At 50.9% G+C, this 21,859-nt stretch overlaps 11 protein-coding genes across 11 annotated transcripts; 6 read left to right on the top strand and 5 right to left on the bottom strand.

The window, feature by feature from the left end:
• Positions 1–475: 475 nt before the first annotated feature.
• Positions 476–2,446, bottom strand: KL911_000353 (uncharacterized protein; the record flags this gene model as incomplete). The annotated part of the gene is made up of 1 exon (XM_043198720.1): positions 476–2,446. The coding sequence occupies one exon, from the start codon at positions 2,444–2,446 to the stop codon at positions 476–478; it is 1,971 nt and encodes a 656-aa protein (XP_043057046.1).
• A 240-nt stretch (positions 2,447–2,686) lies between these two features.
• Positions 2,687–3,001, top strand: KL911_000352 (uncharacterized protein; the record flags this gene model as incomplete). Its single annotated transcript, XM_043198709.1, has 1 exon — positions 2,687–3,001. The coding sequence occupies one exon, from the start codon at positions 2,687–2,689 to the stop codon at positions 2,999–3,001; it is 315 nt and encodes a 104-aa protein (XP_043057045.1).
• A 12-nt stretch (positions 3,002–3,013) lies between these two features.
• KL911_000351 (uncharacterized protein) lies at positions 3,014–3,448 on the bottom strand (the record flags this gene model as incomplete). The annotated part of the gene is made up of 1 exon (XM_043198698.1): positions 3,014–3,448. The coding sequence occupies one exon, from the start codon at positions 3,446–3,448 to the stop codon at positions 3,014–3,016; it is 435 nt and encodes a 144-aa protein (XP_043057044.1).
• A 72-nt stretch (positions 3,449–3,520) lies between these two features.
• KL911_000350 (uncharacterized protein) lies at positions 3,521–5,089 on the top strand (the record flags this gene model as incomplete). Its single annotated transcript, XM_043198687.1, has 1 exon — positions 3,521–5,089. The coding sequence occupies one exon, from the start codon at positions 3,521–3,523 to the stop codon at positions 5,087–5,089; it is 1,569 nt and encodes a 522-aa protein (XP_043057043.1).
• Positions 5,090–5,202: 113 nt separating this feature from the next.
• KL911_000349 (uncharacterized protein) lies at positions 5,203–10,108 on the top strand (the record flags this gene model as incomplete). Its single annotated transcript, XM_043198675.1, has 2 exons — positions 5,203–5,269; positions 5,337–10,108. The coding sequence occupies 2 exons, from the start codon at positions 5,203–5,205 to the stop codon at positions 10,106–10,108; spliced, it is 4,839 nt and encodes a 1,612-aa protein (XP_043057042.1).
• Positions 10,109–10,146: 38 nt separating this feature from the next.
• Positions 10,147–12,519, bottom strand: KL911_000348 (uncharacterized protein; the record flags this gene model as incomplete). Its single annotated transcript, XM_043198664.1, has 1 exon — positions 10,147–12,519. One exon carries the CDS (start codon positions 12,517–12,519, stop codon positions 10,147–10,149), a length of 2,373 nt encoding a protein of 790 aa, XP_043057041.1.
• A 110-nt stretch (positions 12,520–12,629) lies between these two features.
• On the bottom strand, positions 12,630–14,672 carry KL911_000347 (uncharacterized protein; the record flags this gene model as incomplete). Its single annotated transcript, XM_043198653.1, has 1 exon — positions 12,630–14,672. One exon carries the CDS (start codon positions 14,670–14,672, stop codon positions 12,630–12,632), a length of 2,043 nt encoding a protein of 680 aa, XP_043057040.1.
• An 826-nt stretch (positions 14,673–15,498) lies between these two features.
• KL911_000346 (uncharacterized protein) lies at positions 15,499–17,391 on the top strand (the record flags this gene model as incomplete). The annotated part of the gene is made up of 1 exon (XM_043198642.1): positions 15,499–17,391. The coding sequence occupies one exon, from the start codon at positions 15,499–15,501 to the stop codon at positions 17,389–17,391; it is 1,893 nt and encodes a 630-aa protein (XP_043057039.1).
• A 248-nt stretch (positions 17,392–17,639) lies between these two features.
• On the bottom strand, positions 17,640–18,593 carry KL911_000345 (uncharacterized protein; the record flags this gene model as incomplete). Its single annotated transcript, XM_043198631.1, has 1 exon — positions 17,640–18,593. The coding sequence occupies one exon, from the start codon at positions 18,591–18,593 to the stop codon at positions 17,640–17,642; it is 954 nt and encodes a 317-aa protein (XP_043057038.1).
• A 119-nt stretch (positions 18,594–18,712) lies between these two features.
• On the top strand, positions 18,713–19,558 carry KL911_000344 (uncharacterized protein; the record flags this gene model as incomplete). Its single annotated transcript, XM_043198620.1, has 1 exon — positions 18,713–19,558. The coding sequence occupies one exon, from the start codon at positions 18,713–18,715 to the stop codon at positions 19,556–19,558; it is 846 nt and encodes a 281-aa protein (XP_043057037.1).
• Positions 19,559–19,805: 247 nt separating this feature from the next.
• KL911_000343 (uncharacterized protein) lies at positions 19,806–21,455 on the top strand (the record flags this gene model as incomplete). The annotated part of the gene is made up of 1 exon (XM_043198609.1): positions 19,806–21,455. One exon carries the CDS (start codon positions 19,806–19,808, stop codon positions 21,453–21,455), a length of 1,650 nt encoding a protein of 549 aa, XP_043057036.1.
• Positions 21,456–21,859: the final 404 nt, after the last annotated feature.

Raw genomic sequence — 21,859 nt, 5'->3', positions numbered from 1 at the left:
GCTTTCCAGCGGCAGCCAGACGCCGCCACCGAGCGCTCAAACGTCTGTTTCAATTGGTACGTTCGTCGCTTGCGACCTCGATCTCCTGCGTAAGCAGCCAATTATATCCGCGCATTTGTGGTCATGGATTTTTTTTATGCCCCCTATGAAAACTTATCTTTCGTCCGCATCCACTCCTGACCTCGCGCACTCAGACCCTATTACCCCACAACGCACCCCTGGCTGAATTTACCCAGGAAAATGTCAAGCTCGTGCTAGGATCTGGGTGCTGCCCTCCATATGCTACATGTTGCCAGTGCGTTTCTATGCGTGATATTACATTACACACGGATGCCATTCGCTGGAATCTTAGTTCCACCCGTACACCGGAAGCGTCGGAGTCCTGCGAAAACGGCCCCGACGTGAAGTCAACCCCACTCACTAGCTTCTCACCCCTGGGGATCATCCCCACCTCCACAATCTGCACATATCGGTCTTAATTCGGGAGCAACTCCTGGCCCTTGTCGTAAAGCTCCAGGTTCAGCGCATTGAAGAAGCAGCACGGTTGCTGCTTCTCCAGGACCCAGAACCGAATTAGGTTGTTGACATCAACTTTTTGGAATCCCCCTTCGGCGGGGAGTTTCACGCGGATCCCCTCTCCGTCCAAAACTTGGCCCTTGCTGCTGCCGCGCCGACTCAAATCAACCTGTATGAAACTGTCTCTGTTGAACTTGGGGTACATTTTAAGCTTTGTTTCGCTGAGGAGCTCGATTTTGTATCCAAGCAGCAGAAACACAATCTCGTTGAACCGCGCCGCTTTCGAGCTGAACATCTCGCGTAGCCGAGTCATTCGCTTGTTCAGCGACTTGATCTCCTCCTGTAGCTGGTCCTGCTCCAGACAAACGCGCTCGTACACCGATTTGGGGATCAGCTGGTCCGTCGCCAGCTTGGCCGCGACCAGCTGCCGATTCTCCTGTCGTAGTTTATCCAGCATTTTTCTAGTTACGCGTTCGTGTCTTGCGGCCGGATTTTCGCGCAACTCCAGCACCCGGACCCCGTTTTCGTTGCTGCTGCCCAACTTCTTCACCTCGAGCTCCAGCTGGACCAGCTGCTTGTTTTTGTCCTCAATAGTTCTCAGCAGTTCGCTGTTCTCGTCGACCTTTCTCTTCAGCTCCTCGGCCAGCTGTGCAGACACATTTGGCTGCTCCTGCTCGCTCCTGTGCCGTTTCTGTCCTGTATCTTGGCTCCGTAGGCTCTGTAGCTGCTGTTTATAGGATTCGAGAAGTGCAACAAGTCCCTCAAACTTCTGTGCGTTTTCTGCTTCCACGCCTTTATTCTTCAGCAACATCGTGTTCTCCTGCGTCACGTTGTCGATTCTGTCCTTCAAAAACTGGATTTCCTGGCTCAACAGCTTCACGTTGTTGCTGAGCTTCGTATTCTCGGTGTCTTTCTCGGACAGCATGGCTTTTAGCGACGTTTGCCTGTCGTGCGACTCCAGAAGCTTCGATTGTAGATCGACCACCTCTTGCTGAGCGCGCGCAAGCTCGTTACACAGAGATTCGTGCTTCTGCAGAAGCTGGCTGTTCGTGGACTCCAGCACAGAGCATTTATCGAGAATTGTGGCAGGAGGGTCCGAAATAGGCCAGTCTCCCATTTTCTGCTCCATCGCAGCATACCTCAGCTTCAGGTCCTCGTACTCGGTCTCAAGAGCCTCATAAGTAGCCAGTTTTTGGGACAGCGTTGCCTTCTCCTCTCTCAGGACCTGAACATAGTCCTGTCTTGACTGCAACGCACGCAATTTGTTGCTCAGCTCCAAATTCCTCTTTTCCAGCTCGCGGATGTATTCCAACTGGTTGCTGCACTCTTTCTCGTACAGTTCGCGCGCCTTCATCTCGTCCATGTGCACATTGCGCTCGTGCAACTCCCGAATCTGTGCGTCTTGGATGCGCACCTGGTTTGTGAGCTCTTCGATCCTGCTACTCTTGAGAGACAGCTCCTCGCGCATAGCGTCCCTCAAGCCGAGCAATTCCGAATCCTTGTGCCGCAACTCGGCGTCCTTGAGCGCAATGACATCCTCCAGACGCTTTTCAATCTCCTGGAACTCATGCAGATGCTTATTTAGCTTGCACGTTTTTTCATCGAGTTCTGTCCTGAGCGACCTGTTCTCGCCCACTGCCTGCTCGAATTTATCCTCCATTTCTCTCAATTCACGCTTCAGCTTGTTACTCTCGTCGAAGAGCAGCTTCGAGTCGCTCACAGCGGCCTCGTACTCGCTTGATCTGTGCTCCAGATCTCTCTCCAGCCTTTTCACCAGAGCCTGGCCCTTGACCTTGTCTATCTCGTAGCTGTCCTTCAGCTGGCTATATTGGTACTCCAGAGAGGACAACCGCTTCCGCAGATCGCGATCGCCCGGCAAATCGTGCGGATGCGCTATAAACGGTGAGCTCGGCGTGCTTTGTCCAGACATGTAACGCGAATATTTAATTTAATCGATTTGTGGCTGTGTCAAATGGCAAATGAGAGGCTCCTAAATAAATAAACCTCGCACCCTTTAGCTTCCATGTCTAAAATGTAAGTGTGCCAATTTGTGCCGCCGCTAACAGCCAGTCCTAGAAACTTTAAGCTGCTGGAGGAGCTCGAGAAGGGCGAGAAGGGCCTGGGCGCAGAGTCCTGCTCCTACGGTCTACAGGACCTGGACGACATCACCATGACCCATTGGAACGGGACGATCCTGGGACCGCCTAACTCGTCACACGAAAACAGAATCTACTCGCTCACCATAGAATGCGGCCCCGAGTATCCAGAAAAGCCGCCCATCGTCAGATTTATATCGAAGATCAACCTACCATGTGTCGACCAAAACTCGGGACTCGTGCTTGCCAGTAAGTTCCCTGTACTGAGCTCCTGGAAAAGAACGTACAGCATGGAGATCCTGCTTCTCGAGCTCAGAAAGGAGATGGCGAGCGGTTCAAACAGGAAACTGCCACAACCTCCAGAGGGCGAAACGTTCCAGTTCCATTAATGTACCTATCTACTAATTCTCCGACTCTTTGATGATATTCTCGTAGTATTGGTTCATTTTCTGGTGCAGCACTTTGTCTGCACGCAAAAAGTCAGCCAGCAACGGGTCCTGGGTGCTGTAAGGATTATCTTTCTCCGTGGTGATCTCGATGTTGCGGTACGTCTCCGTCTCCTTCTCGCCGCTCAGCTCAGGAAGCAGCCTGAACCCGCTAAGCTCTTTTCGGGAGTAGTACTCTGTGTCCTTGCACCGTGCGAAAACACGCTTGAATGGCACACATATCGTCCTGTCTCCGTCAAACGTGCACTGGTGCTGTGTAAGAGACCACAGCTTGCAGTTGTCCAGGCTCAATTTCTGCCTGCCATTTTCGTCCACTATTCGCTCCGGAAACAGGTGCAAGTAGTGGTCACGTAGCTCCTCTCTGGAATAGACAGGCAACGACGGAGCCATTAGGTGTGGAATTATTTTGGACCAAATTACCTAATGAAATCTAATATAAATTTATTTTATTTCTCTGTTTACATGTCGACAGACACGCTGTCTGCTGCCAGAGCGCGCCATCAAAAACCGTCAAAGACCACTTTCACGTATGGGACAGCCGGTTTCCGCACTCTTGGATCTCTGCTGGACTCAACAGTGTTCAGGGTGGGTGTGCTGGCGTCTCTGCGATCCGCAAAGCTGGGAGGTAAAACGATCGGCGTCATGATCACTGCGTCGCATAACCCGCCCCAAGATAACGGAGTCAAGGTTGTGGACCCGCTAGGAGAAATGCTGCCGCAGACGTGGGAGCCCTATGCCACCCAGCTGGCCAACAGCGACAATTTCGAGGACGACGTTCGGGACCTTGTCGCAGGAGAGAATATTGACGTTGAGCAGGCCGGACTCGTGGTTGTAGGCATGGACACGCGGGAAACGAGCCCGCAACTGCTCAGGGCTGCCGTTGACGGCATTGAGGTGTTTGGACGAGCCAAAAGCTTTGGGGAGCTCACTACTCCTCAGCTGCACTATTTGGTCAGATCGCACAATGACCCGGCCTTTGGAGAGCCTTCTGAGGATGGATACAATAAAAAGACAGTCGGTGCGGTTGCAGAGATCTTGCGCCTGTGGAACATTCAAGACCCACTGGAAATCACCGTGGATGCTGCGAACGGAGTCGGTGCACCGAAGCTGCACAACTTGAGCAGAGATCCTATCAAGATCACCGTTGTGAATGACAGCACGCAGGATAAAAGCGTACTGAACGTTGAGTGTGGCGCAGACTACGTCAAGACAAACCAGAAACTGCCTGCTAACGTGCGACCAAGAGACCGCCAGCTGTACTCGTCTTTTGATGGCGACGCCGACAGAGTGGTTTTCTACTACACGGATGGATCACTTTTTCACCTTTTGGACGGAGACCGCATTGCCACACTCCTGGCAAGCTTCATCGACAAACTGCTTCAGCAAGCCAAGGTTCAAGCTAAAATGGGAATAATACAAACAGCATACGCCAACGGAAATTCCACTAAATATGTCCAGGAGACACTTCAAATTCCTGTTGACTTTACCCCGACGGGAGTGAAGCATCTTCATCACAAGGCCCAGGAGTACGACATAGGAGTCTACTTTGAGGCCAACGGACACGGCACAGTTCTTTTCTCGGACAACCTCATAAAATCGCTCAAAAATAAGCAACCAAGCTCTCCAGAAGAGGAGCGGGCTCTCAAAACGCTGCTCCTGCTCACTGAGCTCATCAATCAGACAGTCGGCGACTCCATATCCGACCTCTTTGCTGTTCTACTCGCCCTGAGGATCCAGAACAAAACCTGTGTCGACTGGGGCAGGGACTACATAGAGCTCCCGAACAAGCTCTTCAAGGTTCTTGTGAAGGACCGGTTTGCTTTCAAGACCGCCGACGCAGAGAGAAGGCTCGTGGAGCCGGCTGGTCTGCAGGCCAAGATCGACGCCTTGGTGGCTGCATATACGCGAGGCCGTTCGTTTGTGAGGGCGAGCGGCACAGAAAACGCCGTGCGAGTGTACTCGGAAGCTGCCTCTGCGGCCGACTGTGCTGAGCTGGGCGCTCGTGTGTGCCAGCTGCTCGAGCCCTACTAGTTACGTAATATAACGAATTGTAGCTACATTTAAAAAAAAAAAACGCGAATCGTGTGAATTTTCAGAGCCTTGAATACGCTTGCTTGGACAATTGACAATATTACGCGTTTGAGATGTCGGTCATCTCGCCAAACGACGAAAACGACGAAAACGATGATCTTCGGTTCACGTTTGAGGCGCGTCCCGTGAACAAAAGTAAGTACTAAATTTTAGCGACGCGACGGCAGGCCACTAACCTATCCCATAGATATTGTCTTGACGCCAATGACCGACAACAACCAGAATTTTGACAGTCCAGACACCAAGGCGACGTCGCCACTAAAGCTTGGCCGGCAGAGCACGGCTCCGCCGTTGAAGAGCGAGGCGTCCGAGACGCCCAAGGACAGACAAGACTTTAGTTATCTTTTAGAACAGCTATCGCCGATGCCAGGTACCTGGGTGGACGAGGATGACAAGAAGGAGCCCGATTTTAACGAGTATGTGGGGTCTGCCGGTAGCTCGCCCGGCAGCGTGAAAGATTGTGCCGTGAGCCCGTTTCAGGGGGAACTTGACGGACAGGGCCATCTCTCGAGTCCTATTCCCCACGCTCCTGAATCCAAGGAAGGCGATCAACTGAGCGCGTTTGGCAAGGTCCCGATTTTGGGCAATGTTCTATCGGAGTCGCTGGGAATCACACACAAGCCTGGGGCGGACGAGCAGTATGACCAAACCTCCAACACCATCCAGACAAATGAGTTTCTCAACAGCACAATGGACGTGTCCAATAACAGCACGAGCACGTCGCACAGCGAGGACGACTCGTCTGTGTCGGAGAGTAACTTTGTCGATCTCGACAAGGAAGGATACACGTCTCCGGTGGTTGACCAGGACAAAACGCCTGTGGTGTCGTCGTTTGCGTTTACAGACGAAGACAAGACGCCGAGCAGCGAGGATGCTAAGCGGTTTACGAATCCTCTGAGTTCTTCTGACGTCAGACTCTCAAGTTTCCGCAGAGCTGGCTCTCCACTGACGGAGACTCCGATTCTGGAGGAGGAAGAGGAGGACGGCGAAACCTGGACCTCAGTTGCAGACCAGCGCACTGAGCGGTTGCTACAGATGCCGTTGCGCCATGCAAAATACTCTGAGGTCCCCAAGCACCAGAGCTACTCGTCGAGCATCTATTCTGAGGCGCCAGAGTCGAATGTTGGACCTGCCGCAAAACATCTGGCAGCAATTCCCGAATCTTCAGCGGAGCCTGTCATTCCCGAGAGGTCGTCTTTGCGCGCAACCCCAGAGCCGGCAGACCCAGCCGACTCTGCTGCTCCCGTGGCCCCGTTCGCGAAAAAAGCCACCGTTCCTCGTGAGAGCACGTCGTCGAGTGTGTACGAGCCGGCACGCGCGCCTCCCGCAACTGCTGCCGAGGAGGAGCCCGACAAAATGGCCCAGATGCCCGAATTCTCGTCTACACCTAAGAAAACGCGCGTCTCTGTGAGACAGCAGTCGCTGTACCAGAATACGTACAGCAAGAAATCGGCCGTGTCGAGCAACAGAGACCTTGCAAATATGGAGTCTTCGCACCAGCTGCACGAGCTCAGCACGGACGCAGCATCGGTGTTGGACGACGACGCAGACGAGGACGACGCATCAGCGCTGTTTGTGACGGCACTGCATCCGTTCGACGCCAGCACGCTGGAGTCGAAAAACGACGCGTCGATATGTCTCTCGTTCAACGAGAACGACATTGCCTTTACGTACTCGCTCGACGATTCTGGCTGGGGCGAGGTGACGCTGCTCAACACGCTGAAGCGCGGCTGGGTGCCGATGAATTATTTCCGGGCCACTCTCTCCGAAGACCTCGAGGACGAGCCGCATCTGAGCAAGTATGCCAGACTAGCTGCGTCGCGTCGGCCGCTGCGCAAACTGTTCCGCCACGCCGGCATGTTCCTGCTCAACCCGCAGAACAAGACGCTCTACATCAAGAACGAGTTCAAGGGATACACTTTCGACATCCGCTACATCAATGGCATCACGCAGGGCGTGAGAACGCTACTCAAGGAGACAGACTGCATCTCGCGGACGAGCGACATTGTGCAACGCAAGCCGATCGTGCGCAGGCTGCGCAAGAAACTGCTGCGCGACTGGTCGGACCTGATCTACAAGGCCGAAGACTTCCTCAATACCATGGACGAGAAAAAAATCGAGTATCTCCAGCTGCTTGCGTATCAGGTGCTGCAAAAGGCGATCACGTTTTTGGACGTGTGGGGGCTCGAAAGCGACGACCTAGTCAACAGAGACAAACAGCTCATCAGCTCGTCGCACCTCGTGCCCGTGCGCTACCTGTCTGCGCCGCCACATGCTGCGCCACGCGTGAACGAGCTGTACAACCATCTGATGGGCTACTTTGCGCTCATTTCGGGGCGGTTGGATCTTGTTGAGCACAACGCTAAGGGCGGCCAGCTGCTGGAGAACATTGTGAACCAGATCAACTTGCAGGTTCGCGAGCTGCAATTCATAGGCTCGCTGATCAAGACCATCATCCCGCCTGGCTACAGGCTGCCTGCTGTTGCGCGTTCCAATCTCTCTACTGCCGACCAGCTCAGACTACTTGAGACCAACAGCACGGAGCTGACTGCCACGCTCGAAAAATTCAACCACAACGTGCGTGCCCTGGTGGATGTTGCTACCAGCGGGACAAAAAATCCCCAGATGCTGGCGCGCTCGGGCACCGCCACGTCGTCCAGCACCGCCCCAACCAAAGACCTGTACTTCTACTCGAAGGAGGGCGGAGCCGTGATCAACACGGCGTGCCAGCTCGTTTATCTGGTGAGCACGTCGTTCAAGGTGCTCAAGACGTTCCTAGCGGCCACAAAGGACTTCGAGCTACCAAACACCCGCGAGTACCCAGACTTCCTCGAGATGAACGTGTCGCCAAAATCGTTCATCAAGATCTGCTCTGCGGGGCTCGTTTCCGACAAGGAGATTACCAGACAGCTGAAACAGCACAAGACTGCGCGGGGCGACAAGCGGGCGTCGAAACGGTTTTCGATGTTCCGTGCAGGCGATGCAGCCAACATGGAGCTCACGGCAGATGGGCTTGACTTTTTGGCAGAGGTGACTCCCGGAGATGGCTCGCCGTTTATCCAGAACGACGGCACGTTCGAGCAGCTGCTGGACGAGCCTGCCGGTGATGTGAGCCACGAGGACGAGGTGCTTCGCGGCACGGACAACGAGATCCTGGGCGCGTCGTTCCGCGCGCTCGTGTGTCTGCTGACCGACGAGAACAATCCGCCCGAGTACTTCTTCGTGTCGACGTTTTTCCTCACGTTCCGGATTTTCTCGCACGGCTCGGTGCTTTTGGAGGAGCTTGTGGCGCGTTTCGACGTGAACAACAGGATAAACGAAAACGAGAAGAAGAGCGGCGCCGGCAGCCTTCACATGCACTCATCGCTCGAGTCCAAGATGAAGCACAGACGCCAGCTCGTGTGTAAGACGTTTATGCTGTGGCTCGAGAGCTACTGGAAGCCCCGGACAGACTATAACCTGCTGCCGCTGCTGCTGAACTTCTTCAACGAGGCCGTCAAGGAGTATCTGCCGCTGGAGGCGCTCCGCCTGATAGAGACGGCGTCGAAGCTCATCGGCATGCCGCCTGTCGAAACCATCAAGGACAGACTCAACTACTACAACAACATCGACAACGACTCGCAGTTGGTGCCGCGGAAAATCTCGCCAAAGCAGCAGCACAAACACATCTCGAGGCATATCTCTACGTTTTCGTTCTCGGACCCTACCGGCATCATGAACGATCTCGACACATACAACTCGCTGCTGGACGACCTCGACACCTACGACCTGGAGAAAACGGCCACCAGAGGCAGTCGCCAGTCGATCAACCTCGGCCTGGCGATCGACCTCAAGAACACCGACTCCAACGTGGTGCTGCTCAGCGACAAGCAGCTCGAGTCGATCCAGAAAGTCATTCTGTCGTACAGAAACATGCTTCGCGAGCACTGGCAACCCGTGAACATGCGGCTCGACAAGTTCGTGCCGCTAGACACACAGACGCTGCTCGAATCGTGGTGGAAAACCGCCCAGGAGAGCTGGAAGATCCTCAACCAAGACCTGGCGCTGCTCAACTTCAACGGGCTTGAGATCGCCAAACAACTGACCCTGATCGAGTCGAAGATGTTCTGCTCCATCAAGGCCGAGGAGCTGCTCAACCAGAATTTCACGTCCAAAAAGCTGCACCTCAACCTCTCGCCAAACATCCAGCGCTCGGTGCTCTTCACTAACCTGTTGAGTGATTATGTTATCGAGAGCATCCTGCAGCCGAAACTCACCATGAAACAGCGCGTGCACGCGGTCAAGTGCTGGCTCAAGATCGCAATCTCGTGCCTGTACCTGCGGAACTTCAACTCGCTTGCGTCGATCATGACATCGCTGCAGAGCTTCCTGATCACGCGGATCACGCGGATCTGGGACAATCTGTCCGACAAGTACAAGGAGCTGTTTCAGTATTTGGCGTCGGTTATCCATCCCGACAAGAACTACAACGTGTACCGCGGCAAGATCCGCGACTTTCTGCTTTCCAATCTCGAAGAAAACCTCGACATTCCCTCGGTGCCGTATCTTTCGCTATTTTTGCAGGACCTGACGTTCATCGTGGACGGCAATCCAAATTACAGAGACAACACCAAATCCTTCCTGAACCAGAAGCTGATCAACGTCGACAAGTACACCAAGATCACCAAGATAATTCTTGATCTGCAGACGCTGCAGATACCATACAGAGACACGGGAGAGCTGGGCAAAGTGTACAACAAGGATCAGAAAATCGATCTGATCAGAAGCGCCACCATCAGAAACCTGCGGCTGCAGTTGCAGGACGAGTCGCAGAGTTTCGACGACATGTTCGACATTGCCGGTGTGCCGTGCTTGCAGGAGCTGATTTTGCTTGAGATCTGGAAGGTGAAGCAGATCAACATGAAGGAGAACGATCGCAGCTGGAAGCTGAGCTGCGAGATCCAGCCGCGAGACGAGTAGCCTTACCGAGCTTTATACATTCTATTTCTTTCCTCTATTTAGTTCAGCTTTTTCTGCTCACCAATGTAATTAATAGCAGAGCCCGCTTTGAAAAACTCCACCTGGTCCTCGCTCATGGTGTGCTTGCAGTCGATCACAAACTCCTCCCCGCTGCGCTTTGTCACCTTGACCTTCAGAATGCCGCCGTTGTTACCGCCCTTGGCGACCAGATCAGGCAGGCCAACGGTAGTGAGCAGGTCGGTCGAGCTGATTCTGTCGTAGTCGTTCTCGTCGGCAAACGTCAACGGCAGCATGCCCTGCTTCTTGAGGTTGGTCTCGTGAATTCTCGCAAACGACTTGACCAGAATGATCTTTCCTCCAAGGAACCGCGGCGACAGCGCAGCGTGCTCTCTGGCAGACCCTTCTCCGTAGTTGTGCTCTGCAACCACGCACCACGGAACGTTCTCGGCCTTCCACTTCATCATCAGCTCTGGGATGCCGAACGGCTTGCCGTCGAAGTCATACGCAACGTTCACCTCGCCGGTTTCCTTGTTCTGGGCACCGATCAAAGTGTTGTACGAAATATTCTCCAGATGACCCTTGTACTTGAGCCACACGCCAGCGGCAGAGATGTGATCGGTCGTGCACTTGCCTTCGACCTTGATTAGCACTCTGGTCTGCAGTTCTTTGCCGTCCCACGGCTCAAACGGTTCCAAAAGCTGCAGTCTGTCGGACTCGGGCGAGACGTTGACGGCCACCTCTGGCTTAGGCTTAGGCTCCAATGGAGGATAGAACTCTTTTCTTCCAGCGACAAATCCCTCGGACGGGAGCTCTTCTCCGTGAGGAGGAGCGAATTTGAATGTCTCGCCGTTCTCCAGCTGGATGCTGTCCTTCATAGGGTTGAAGTTCATGTCTCCCGAGTAAATCATGGCCGTGACAATATCCGGCGACGTGAGGAAATTCATGGTGTTTCTGTTGCCGTCGTTTCTCGCACGGAAGTTTCTGTTGAACGAGGTGAAGATCACATTCGTATCCTTCGGAGCAGACTCTCCCCTGTCCCATTGGCCGATACAAGGACCGCACGCGTTGGCCAGCACAATTGCGCCGTTCTCCTCGAACGTGCTAATTAGACCGTCTCTCTCGATCGTGGCACGAATCTGCTCAGACCCTGGCGTCACAAAGAACGGAATCTTAGGCTTCAAGCCGGCCTTGGCGGCCTGTCTGATGATCGAGGCAGCGCGCGACATGTCCTGGTACGACGAGTTCGTGCAGGAGCCGATCAAACCGGCAGTAATGTTCTCTGGCCACTCGTTCTCCTTGGTGGTCTCCTTGAGCTTTGAGATAGGCGTGGACAAATCTGGAGTGAACGGCCCGTTTACGCTAGGCTCCAGCGTGCTAAGGTCGATCTCGATTATCTGGTCATATTCACAGCCGGGATCGGCCGTCATGTACTGGTAGTTCTGGTTCACAGACTTGGCCAGGTCTGCAATTGGGCCCCGGTTCGTGGCGTGCAGATATCTAACATGAGCCTCCTGCATTGGGAAGGTCGACGTGGTGGCTCCGATCTCAGCACCCATGTTGCAAATAGTGGCCATACCGGTACAGCTCAGGCTCTCGACACCTTCTCCGAAATATTCAACAATGTAGCCAGTTCCTCCTCTGACGGTCAATATGCCGGCCAGATGGGTGATGACATCCTTTGGCGATGTCCAACCGTTCATTTTTCCCGTCAGCTTAACACCCAGCACCTTGGGTGCCTTCAGCTCCCATGGAGTTCCCGTCAGAGCGTCCACCGCGTCGGCTCCTCCAACACCTATGGCAATGGCTCCCAAACCACCAGCATTCGGCGTGTGCGAGTCGGTTCCGAGCATCATCAGACCGGGAACAGAAAAGTTCTCCAGCACGATCTGGTGGATGATACCGGATCCTGGCCCCCAGAACTGAATGCCGTATTTTTCTCCACAGCTCTGTAAAAAGTCGAACACTTCCTGGTTCGTAGCTATGGCGGACTTGAGATCGAGGTCGGCTCCCTCCTTGCCCACAATCAAGTGGTCACAGTGGATGGACGCAGGGACGGCGGTGGAAGTCATTCCACAGGTCATGAACTGCAGAAGAGCCATCTGAGCAGAAGCGTCCTGCATGGCGACTCTATCTGGGTTCAGCTTCAAGTACTTGTTTCCACGGATGTCTCTGGACGAAGACGATCCAGAAAGCTCTTCGGGCTCGACCAGGTGCGCGTACAGAATTTTCTCGGCCAAGGTGAGCGGCTGGTTGTTCAGGATATGTTTGACCTTGAATAACTTATCGATTAATTTTTCGTATGGGGGAGTTCTGGACTCGAACCCGGCTGGGGCCCTGATCTGGCCCAACGTGGTCGCCAGATGACGGCTCAGCTTCCCACCATTGCGAATGCTGGCTCTTGAAACTAACATGATGGGGCCAAACGTCCTAGTTCCTGATCCAATAATAAATTATGCGTTCTTCTTTAGTCATCTGGAGAAAATTTTTCCATTTTTTTACAGATCTTGCGTCGATCGACGCCTCAGAAGAGCTTATCAAAGTAGTCGACCGGGTTCAGATCAAATAGTCTTCTGCCCCCGAGCTGGATGCGCACCATCTCTCCGCGCGCCATTTCCTTGATGAACGGCTGGACCTCCGCCGAAAACACGCTCCTGCTCACGCGATTGAAAACACAGCCTGGGTTCTGCGCCAGATACTCTTCTCCATCCAGATATTTCGTAGCCCGAGATCTCGATCCGGTTTGGTAGAGTTTGGACGAGTAGAAATCAACCGTCTGTCGATGAGCAACAGCAACACCGACTGCAGGATCTGCCTGCCCTAAACTCTCAGTGCAGTATCTCATTTCTAGGTCGTGCTCCAGCTGTTGCAACGAAGCCAACGGTGCAGCTTCTGGGCTGTCTTCTTTCCTGATTTCCACCAAGCCGTCCCTCTTCCGATCACAGCTGCTCCCCAGAAGCTGAAGTTGCATCAGAGAGTGACGTAGGTCGTAGCCACACAGTTCCTGCAGTATATTATCGTCAAGTTTCATGCCCATTCGGAGACCTATCAAGTCCAGATACTCTGCCTGTACACTGTGGTTTGGTTGAATAAAACGGTAGACCGTGCTCTGGTCCACGATATTCGGCGGTATTTTTGACAGATCCTGCGTTGTGAGCACGACTGGCCGGTACGAGTAGGTCAGGAGCTCGGTCACTGCCTGCCAGAAATCCTTATCGTCTTCGTCGTCAATCAGGTCGACGTCGTCAAATAAAATAAGACCGTAGTCCTGGCCGTTCTTCACATTTTTAGTGGTGCCGATCTGCCTCAGATGGAAATTAATGCTCTTACGAGCTCTGTTCTGACTGGAGTTGAGCTCAAAGACGTGACCCTGCAGTTGCTCCTTTACGATAGAATAAACTGCAGACGTCTTCCCACTCCCCGTCGGACCTTCTATTATCAAGCACGGCACGAAAACCTCGTCCTCGGTCTCGTTTCCGGATTCGTAAGCTTCGTCCACAAGGAAATCATCCATTTCCGCTTGCACGCGTCTCTTGCGCAGCAGCTTGGTTCGTTTTTCTATATCGACTCTGCGTAGCTTCACAAACATATTTTTCAGCCAAAAATATAGGTCGGTATTCAACGTTTGAGGTTGCAGAATATGCTGATAGTGAGATGGCCTGAACAGATCGCACCACTGAGCACTGGCGTCGCAAAACTGGTCTACGCATAGTCTGTTAAAGGGCGCGCATTGCACCGTTTGGTATTTGTGACGCACAACGTCTTCCATTGTCTCGTGAAGATGCCTATATGTATATTGAGAGCTTCTTGCCTGGCTCTTCTTGATGAAACATTTCATTAGCTTTGCGTGCTCCTCTTGTGAAAATGAAAGCTCATGTGCCGTGCTCTGTTCTCTTTTTCTATGTTGTAGCCGCAGATAAGCATGCTGAGGTATGTCATATTTGTCATAAATCATAAAATCCAGTTTTCCGAGGACGGGAACGTCCATGCTTTTAGGTTTGTCTTTTCTTATCAATTCAACCGAGTCCGCTCGTTTCGCGCCTTCGCAAACATCACGAAAAAACGAGTTCATGAATTGCGGTTTTTCATGCTTTATGATAGCTTCTTCCTGTTCGAGATCTACGACATGCACTTGTTTCGCATGCAGAGCGGTACGAAGTTTCTCTGAGTCCATTTTCAAGGTCACGTTGAACGTTTCGGGCCTCACACGGGGGGACTGAATTGTAAACCTGCCATTTTGCAGCAACGAGCCACCAGACACTTTTGGCCGTTTGGGAAGTTTCAGCACAACATTATGGGGATCTATGGCTCTGTGCTCTTGTTGTAGTTGCGGCGGACACTTATTGCGTGACGGCATTAAAATTGAGGTTATGGAAACACTAGGATTTGCTGTCTCCAAGGCGCCGTCTTGGATGTTTTGAGGTTTTTCTTGCGATTCCCGTGCGTCAGTTTGAGGAGCGCAACGAGCTTTGTCCTTGAGCCGGAACGACCTGAATATTTCGGTGGGGGTGTTCATATTCTTGCCGCCGTCGGATTCCAGGCGAGACCGAGCGTCCACTATGTTCATCAGAGACGGCAAGATAGAAAGAGTGTTTAAACACGGTCAAAAAAACGAGCGCGTTGAGTCGATCGACTAATTCAGTGGTCAATACCTCGAGATAATAAAATGTTCGAAAAGGCAGGTGTGTTCCATCCTTATTAGCTCAGTTGGTAGAGCGTTCGGCTTTTAAGGATTCCAATTCGGAAGTCGACCGAAATGTCCAGGGTTCGAGCCCCTGATGAGGAGCGCACCGTTTTTTTTTTCACGAATTTAGGTTTTCCTGTCTGCTATTCTTCCAATTCGGAAACGCATATTATTTTGGTACAGGACTTTTGCGTCCCTTCTACAACAATAAGCAATTACTTTTTTGTGCATTGTCCATGGAGTTATCGGGAGGTTGAGAGAGGAAAAGGGAGGAAAACAATGTGCTTGGCATCCGTTTACATACAATGTGGCTGAGGTCTTTTTTCACCTCTCGTCAAAAAAATACCAAGAAAATTCGGCCAAAGCACCATTAACGATATCTGAGCAAATTTTGCACTAAGACAGGTACCGTTCTAATTGCGCATAAGGAAAGCTAAATGTGCTCTCAAAAAAGGAGAAAAGCATTTGGGTCTCCACTAGGCTCTCTACGAAGACAAGGTAGTCCAAATCAAGATTTGTCTTTCTATTGGTTGTCCGTAAAATTGTTCACCGCCACACGCAGAGCTGCATATTATCAAAAAAATCAGTGAATGCATTTCAGTTTAGCCAATAGCGTCCAGCTAAGAGCACCTGAAAAACCCTTATAAGTAGTTTGTAATATCCTAGACTACTTCTCCATCACACATATACTAATTTCGTTCTGGGGAGAATGAGATTGTCAATTCTTTCTTCAGGCTTTTTTGCAGCAGCAGCTCTGGCCCAAACTCATGTTTTTAACTGGACCACCGGCTGGGGCACTGCCAACCCAGACGGCACCCACGAAAGGCCAGTGATTACCTGTAACGGCCAATTTCCATGGCCTGATATCAGAGTCCAGAAGGGCGACCGGGTCGAGGTCTATTTGACCAATGGTTTTGACGATGCTAATACTACTCTTCACTTCCACGGTTTGTTCCAGCACGGGTCGACTCAGATGGACGGTCCGCCGCTGGTCAGCCAGTGTCCGATTGCTCCTGGTGACACTATGTTGTACAACTTTACGGTTCCTGACCAGGTTGGTTCTTACTGGTACCACTCTCACACGGAAGGTCAGTATATGGACGGTATGAGAGGTGCTTTTATCATTGAGGACCCTGATATGCCATACGACTACGACGAGGAAGTCATACTCACTGTCTCTGAGTGGTACCACGATCTCGTTAGCACTATGATTCCCGACTTCTTGAGCGTCTACAATCCAACTGGTGCAGAGCCAATTCCTCAGAATCTGCTCATGAATAACACCAGAAATAACACCTGGAAAGTGGAACCTAACAAGACATACTATGTTCGTCTGATCAACATCGGTGGCTTTGTGTCTCAGTACCTGTACATGCAGGACCACACGTTCACTGTCGTGGCAGTCGATGGTGTCTATGTGGAGCCGAACGAGACCAATATGATCTACATCACTGTCGCTCAGCGTTACGATGTTCTGATCACAACCAAGAATGACACGTCCGAGAACTATGCCTTCATGCAGATGTTCGACTCGACGATGCTCGACGTTGTTCCTGACGATCTGGTGCTGAACGCTACCAATTATATTGTCTATGACGATAATGCGGATCTGCCAGACCAATACATTGTCGACTCGATCGATGACTTCCTTGATGACTTCTACCTGGTTCCATTGGTGAAAGAAGAGTTGTACGAGAGCTACGATTACCAGATCACCATCGACGTTATAATGAACAATTTGAACAATGGTATCAACTATGCTTTCTTCAACAACATCACCTACACTGCTCCAAAGGTCCCAACTCTCGGTAGTGTCATGTCTGCCGGTGAGAACGCTACTAATGCGTATGTCTACGGTACGAACACCAACGCATTCGTTTTGCAAAAGGACGAAATCGTCGAAATCGTGCTCAACAACCAGGATACCGGTAAGCATCCGTTCCACTTGCACGGTCACGTGTTCCAAGTTATCGAGAGAGGTCCAGAGTTCCCGGACGACGCGCCTCAGGCTTACAACGAGTCTGCTCCGTACACTCCGCCTGAGCACCCAATGGAAAGAGACGTGCTCTACGTGAATCCAAACTCTTACTTCGTGATCAGATTCAAGGCCAACAACCCGGGTGTCTGGTATTTCCACTGCCACATCGAATGGCACTTGATCCAAGGTCTGGCTCTCACTTTGATTGAGGATCCTCTTGGAATCCAGGCCAACGAGACTCTGACCGAAAACTGGAAGCAAGTCTGCCAAAACGTCAACATGTCTTACACCGGTAATGCTGCTGGCAACGACAACGACTTCTTCGACCTGACAGGTCAGAACGTCCAGGTTAAAGATCTTCCGGCTGGATTCACTGCCAGAGGTATTGTGGCCCTGGTCTTCTCCTGTGTCAGTGGTGTTTTGGGTTGTATTGTCATTTTCTGGTACGGTATGGCTGATATTCCAGACATTGAAAAAAGAGTGCTTGCTGACCTTAATCTTGACGATAGGGCCTTCCTGGCGGCAGAGGAGGAGGAAGAAGAAGCTGCTGAGGCTGCTGGCTCTAGTGTCAATGATGGCCTTTCCAAAGAAGGAACTACCCGGGAGATTACTATTTCTCACTAGGTGGCTCGGTGTCTAAACGATAACGCCTGTCTCTAATTTGTGTGTGTGTTTAGAGACGGCTGATATCGTTCCAGTCACGTGCCATTTATTCCCCACCGAAAGACGTGTATGTGTGTGTGTGTGTGTTTTTCCATTGAGGGTGACTTTAATTAGTTAACTCTCTTCCCTTTTCTAGTTTTAACTGTGTGTGAATTAAAAACGGTAGCTCGTAATTTTATTATTCCCGAAACTTAAACTAAGACACAATCCTAGCGGAATAACCATCCGTCTCCACCGCCCTGCTTTCTCCATCGCGGCTGCAAAACCGTGTGATTTTCTTCTATCAGGAGACGCCATGCCTCGCGAATGTGGTCTGGTGTAAGCTGGTCTCTATCGTCGGGAATATTAACTCTGTAGCTGTTGAACGTGGCAGCCGGGCCGTCGGGACGGGGAATATCGGCCACATCAGGCAGGTCGTCAGCGCTTTCCTTGTTCAGTTTACGTCTCTTGATCTCGTTCTCAAGCTCTGCGACCTCGATCTCGTATCGCTTCAATTTGCGCTTGTACTCCAGTTGTTCCTCGACACGAGCGCGGTTCTGTCGTTTCTGCACTTCCTTTGCCTTCTCGACAACCTCTCCGACAAACACTTTCCCGACACCAGCCAGTATCTTCGCGAAATCCGTTCCCACATTGTAGCCAATGGCCATGTTGACTAGTTTTTTGATGCCTCCTGTGTTCAGGTTGGTTCTTCTAAAATATTCATATCGATTTATCTGCTCGGCATCCATATTCTCCAGCAGTAGCTGTTGTCGTTGGTTTAGGACCATGTTAATAGATATTTCCTCAGCATCGATTCCAAACATGTCTAGTAGGTCCTCAAAGTCCTCGCCGTCGCTTTCGCCCCGAATTCCTTCGTCTTCCTGGCGTTTCCTCTTGAGCAGTTTCTCTGCCAATTCCACCTCCTTGTACTCCTCTAGGGGCTCCTGCAAATATTCCATGCCTTTTTTCATGTCCAGTGGCACGCCATCCTCGTCAACAGCTTGTGGCCGCGCCTCCTGGGGATGGGACTGATTGGCCTGTGAGAAGGCGCGCAGTTGTGCTCTTATCTTGGTACGTTCCTCAGCAAGTCGCTGCATTTCATCTGCGCTCATCTGACGGTTGGTAGCAGGCGGTGAAACCTCTTTCACCTCCTCGACATCGCTGTTGCTCTCGTTGTCAGACATATACACCGTTTATCAAAATATTGCGCTTTTTTCAACAGAGCACGCCGATCGACGCGACAGGCCCTAACTGATAAAAAATCGTTCAGAAAGTATTTCTCCAGAGATTTCCACCCCACATCATGTCGTCGCAAGATTTCGAGCTTCGCGAGCAAGACAGATGGCTTCCGATTGCTAACGTTGCGCGATTAATGAAGAACACGTTGCCGACCACGGCCAAGGTGTCGAAAGATGCAAAAGAGTGTATGCAGGAGTGTGTCTCGGAATTCATCTCTTTCATCACCAGCGAGGCGAGCGACAAGTGTTTGATGGAAAAACGCAAGACCATCAATGGAGAGGATATCCTGTATTCGATGACCAATCTAGGCTTTGAAAACTACAGCGAAGTCCTCAAAATATATCTGGCAAAGTATAGAGAACAGCAAGCGCTCAAACAGGAACGTGGAGAAATCAAAAGGAAGAAAGTGAGCAAGAAAAACGGTTCGATGGCTGAGGTGGCTGAGCAGGACGACGACGCGGAAGACGATGGCGACAACATCATCAAAAAAGATGAGGACGACTTTCTCGAGTACCCCGTTGACGACTCAGAGAGCAAAGAACAACAGAAATCGCAGTTCGAGGAAAATGAATATATGCAGCAACTATATGAGCAGGACTACGGAGATCATTCACACTACCCTCATAACCCGCAGTACCATAACACGCACGAAGATGACGATGACATGGGAGTTTCACCGCTGAAAAATGCTCGGTCGGCAGAAATCGGTTCTTCCGGCGTTGCCAAACACAGTGATCATGCCAAGCTCGAAGGTACGGAGAAGGTCATTGCAACCACAGACGACGCCACTCTGTCTTTGAACTTGAACGACAATGTGCCTGAAGCAGTATCTGAGAGCGAGGAGCTGGCGTCTTTAGCGAACGGCCATCATGGAGAAAATGTTCTGTATCGCTACCAGGGAGGCTTTTAAGGGTCTGTTTGTAATCTAGGGAGATCATCTCCAGCTGCCATATATATTTCTCTTTATCCTTGTTGTATTGTTAACTATTTTTTCCGGCTGTGCAAGCAAAACATGGGGCTCCTAGTGGAAAAAAAAATGTGAACAGATAAACACAAACTTGATCTGGTTCAAACTCAACGGGAATAGCTTTTTCCGCCACCGTGCCCAATTTGGAAACCTTTGATGGTTACTAACATCTTAGTTGAACAGGCCCGCTATGAATACTAGGACCAATCCTGAGATCTCAAACAATGTGCGGTCTTCGAAGAAGGGAGATTCTGCTGCCGGTTTTGACTTGACCCGTGCAGCCTGTATCCTAATTGCGGGACAGACCACAATTAAGTTCATGACATTTGCAATGAACCAAATGTTGATTCAACATGTCACACCGACAGGTCTCGGACTTTGCAGCCTGATCGAATTTGTGATCAACACTGTGCTTTTTATCAGCAGAGAGCCTGTCCGACTATCTGTGCAGGCTATGAATACCGAACTAAAGGAATACGATCAGCTTTTGGTGAACTTTTCCTACTTGCCGTTGGTTTTCTGTGCCATTATTGCTGGCCCTTTTGTCCACTGGCAATTGGGTTTCGGCAGCCTATTTCTGAGCTCCTGGCACTATCAGGTCTGTCTAGTCGCTATCATAGCGTCGCTGGTGCTGGAGATCCTCAGTGAGCCTTACTATAATGCCAACCAAACACAATTGAATGTCACGAAAAGAGCGAAGATTGAGAGTTTTGCCTCGTTTGTCAAATGCGTGGTTCAGTTCACCATCGTGATGAACGTTCGCATGAAAGCAGGCAAAGACGCCACTTTTGTGGTTGCTTACATCCTGGCACAATTCTTTTACTCGCTCACCGTTTTTGTGTGTTATTCGAGATTTAGGCTCGCTTTACCTCGTCTCTCATCTACAGGAGCCTTCCTCGAACCATTGACATGGAATTATCTGCGCTCGCTTTTTCTTCAGCAAATATTTAAGCACTTCCTCACCGAGGGAGACAGGTTTGTGCTTAATCAATTCTTTCCTATCGTCGATCAGGGATACTACTCTATCGTGCTCAACTATGGGTCTTTAATGGCGCGCTTGTTGTTCCAACCAGTTGAGGAAACCATCAGAATGAATACAGCAAAGCTTTTCGCTTCGAATCAGCCAGAAACATGTAAGCGGGCAAACCTCAACCGCAACATTTACAAAGTGGTAACCGTTTACATATACATATTGACTCTGCTACTCATCTTTGCACCCCGAAATACTTCATTCTTCATTCATCAAGCATTTCCAAACATAGCGGATCCAGAAAAGTTTGTCGAAGTTTTCAAGATCTACTGGTATTACCTTCCTCTACTATCCATGAATGGCGTACTCGAAGCGCTGTTCAACTCTGTCTATACAGATCCAGATCACGTGAGTCTGTACTCGCGCCTAATGTTCGTCAATTCCGCGTGTTTCTATCTGACGTCTGCTTTCTTTATCAAACGCTTGCAGCTTGGGCTTGTAGGGTTGATTTTGGCGAACTCTATCAACATGCTCATTCGGATTTTATTTTGCGCTTTCGAAGTCAAACCGTTCCTCAACTTCAAAGACCAAAATTACACAAAATTCCTCTACTTCTGGGCATTTTGCGCTGTCATAGTCGCCATTCAAAACAAAATTGTTGCAGGAGATACGGTCACTGCCATTCAGTTCGGTCAGGATTTTGGACTCGGACTTATTGCTTTGGCTTTTATCGTCATAATCGAAAGCAAAATTTATCGTCTAGCATATGATTTATTAGCGAACCCTTCTGCGACAGTACGGACAACTGTCGCTGAGATTATACCACGTTCCGAAACATTCCTGATGAAACACGTGCCGACAGGCCAATAACACTGTGTCCTGCGTTGCCAAGTCCTCCAAACAAATGAGGCATTTGTTATCCACGAATTTCGCGGCCCTGTAATCAAAAGTTGGCAGCCTCACCAACATTGACTGAAATTGGCGCATTCTTATACATCTCCTCATGCTTTGAATCGTAAGCTTGGCGACGTTTACGACCGCGGACGTTTGATATCTTGTACGTGAGTAATAAATAAAAAGAAGCACGCATATATTGAAGAACGTTGCCTTAGAGAACATCTTGGAGAACGCCGTTTCCACAAACTGCGGTGATATGTAGTATAGTGATCCAGAAGTAGCAGCACCAAGCCCTAGCTTCTTGAAGTTAGAGTAGGGCACTTGGGCTGACCTGCTTGCTATCATTAGGGTGTTAGTATATGTGGAACAAGCTAGAT

Source organism: Ogataea haglerorum (assembly GCF_019207285.1).
Source record: "Ogataea haglerorum isolate 81-453-3 chromosome Unknown 81-453-3_NODE_1_length_915391_cov_96.871712, whole genome shotgun sequence".
Lineage (NCBI taxonomy): Eukaryota > Fungi > Ascomycota > Pichiomycetes > Pichiales > Pichiaceae > Ogataea > Ogataea haglerorum.
Note: the sequence above shows the minus strand (reverse complement) of the source record. Positions and strands in the feature narration are given on the sequence as shown.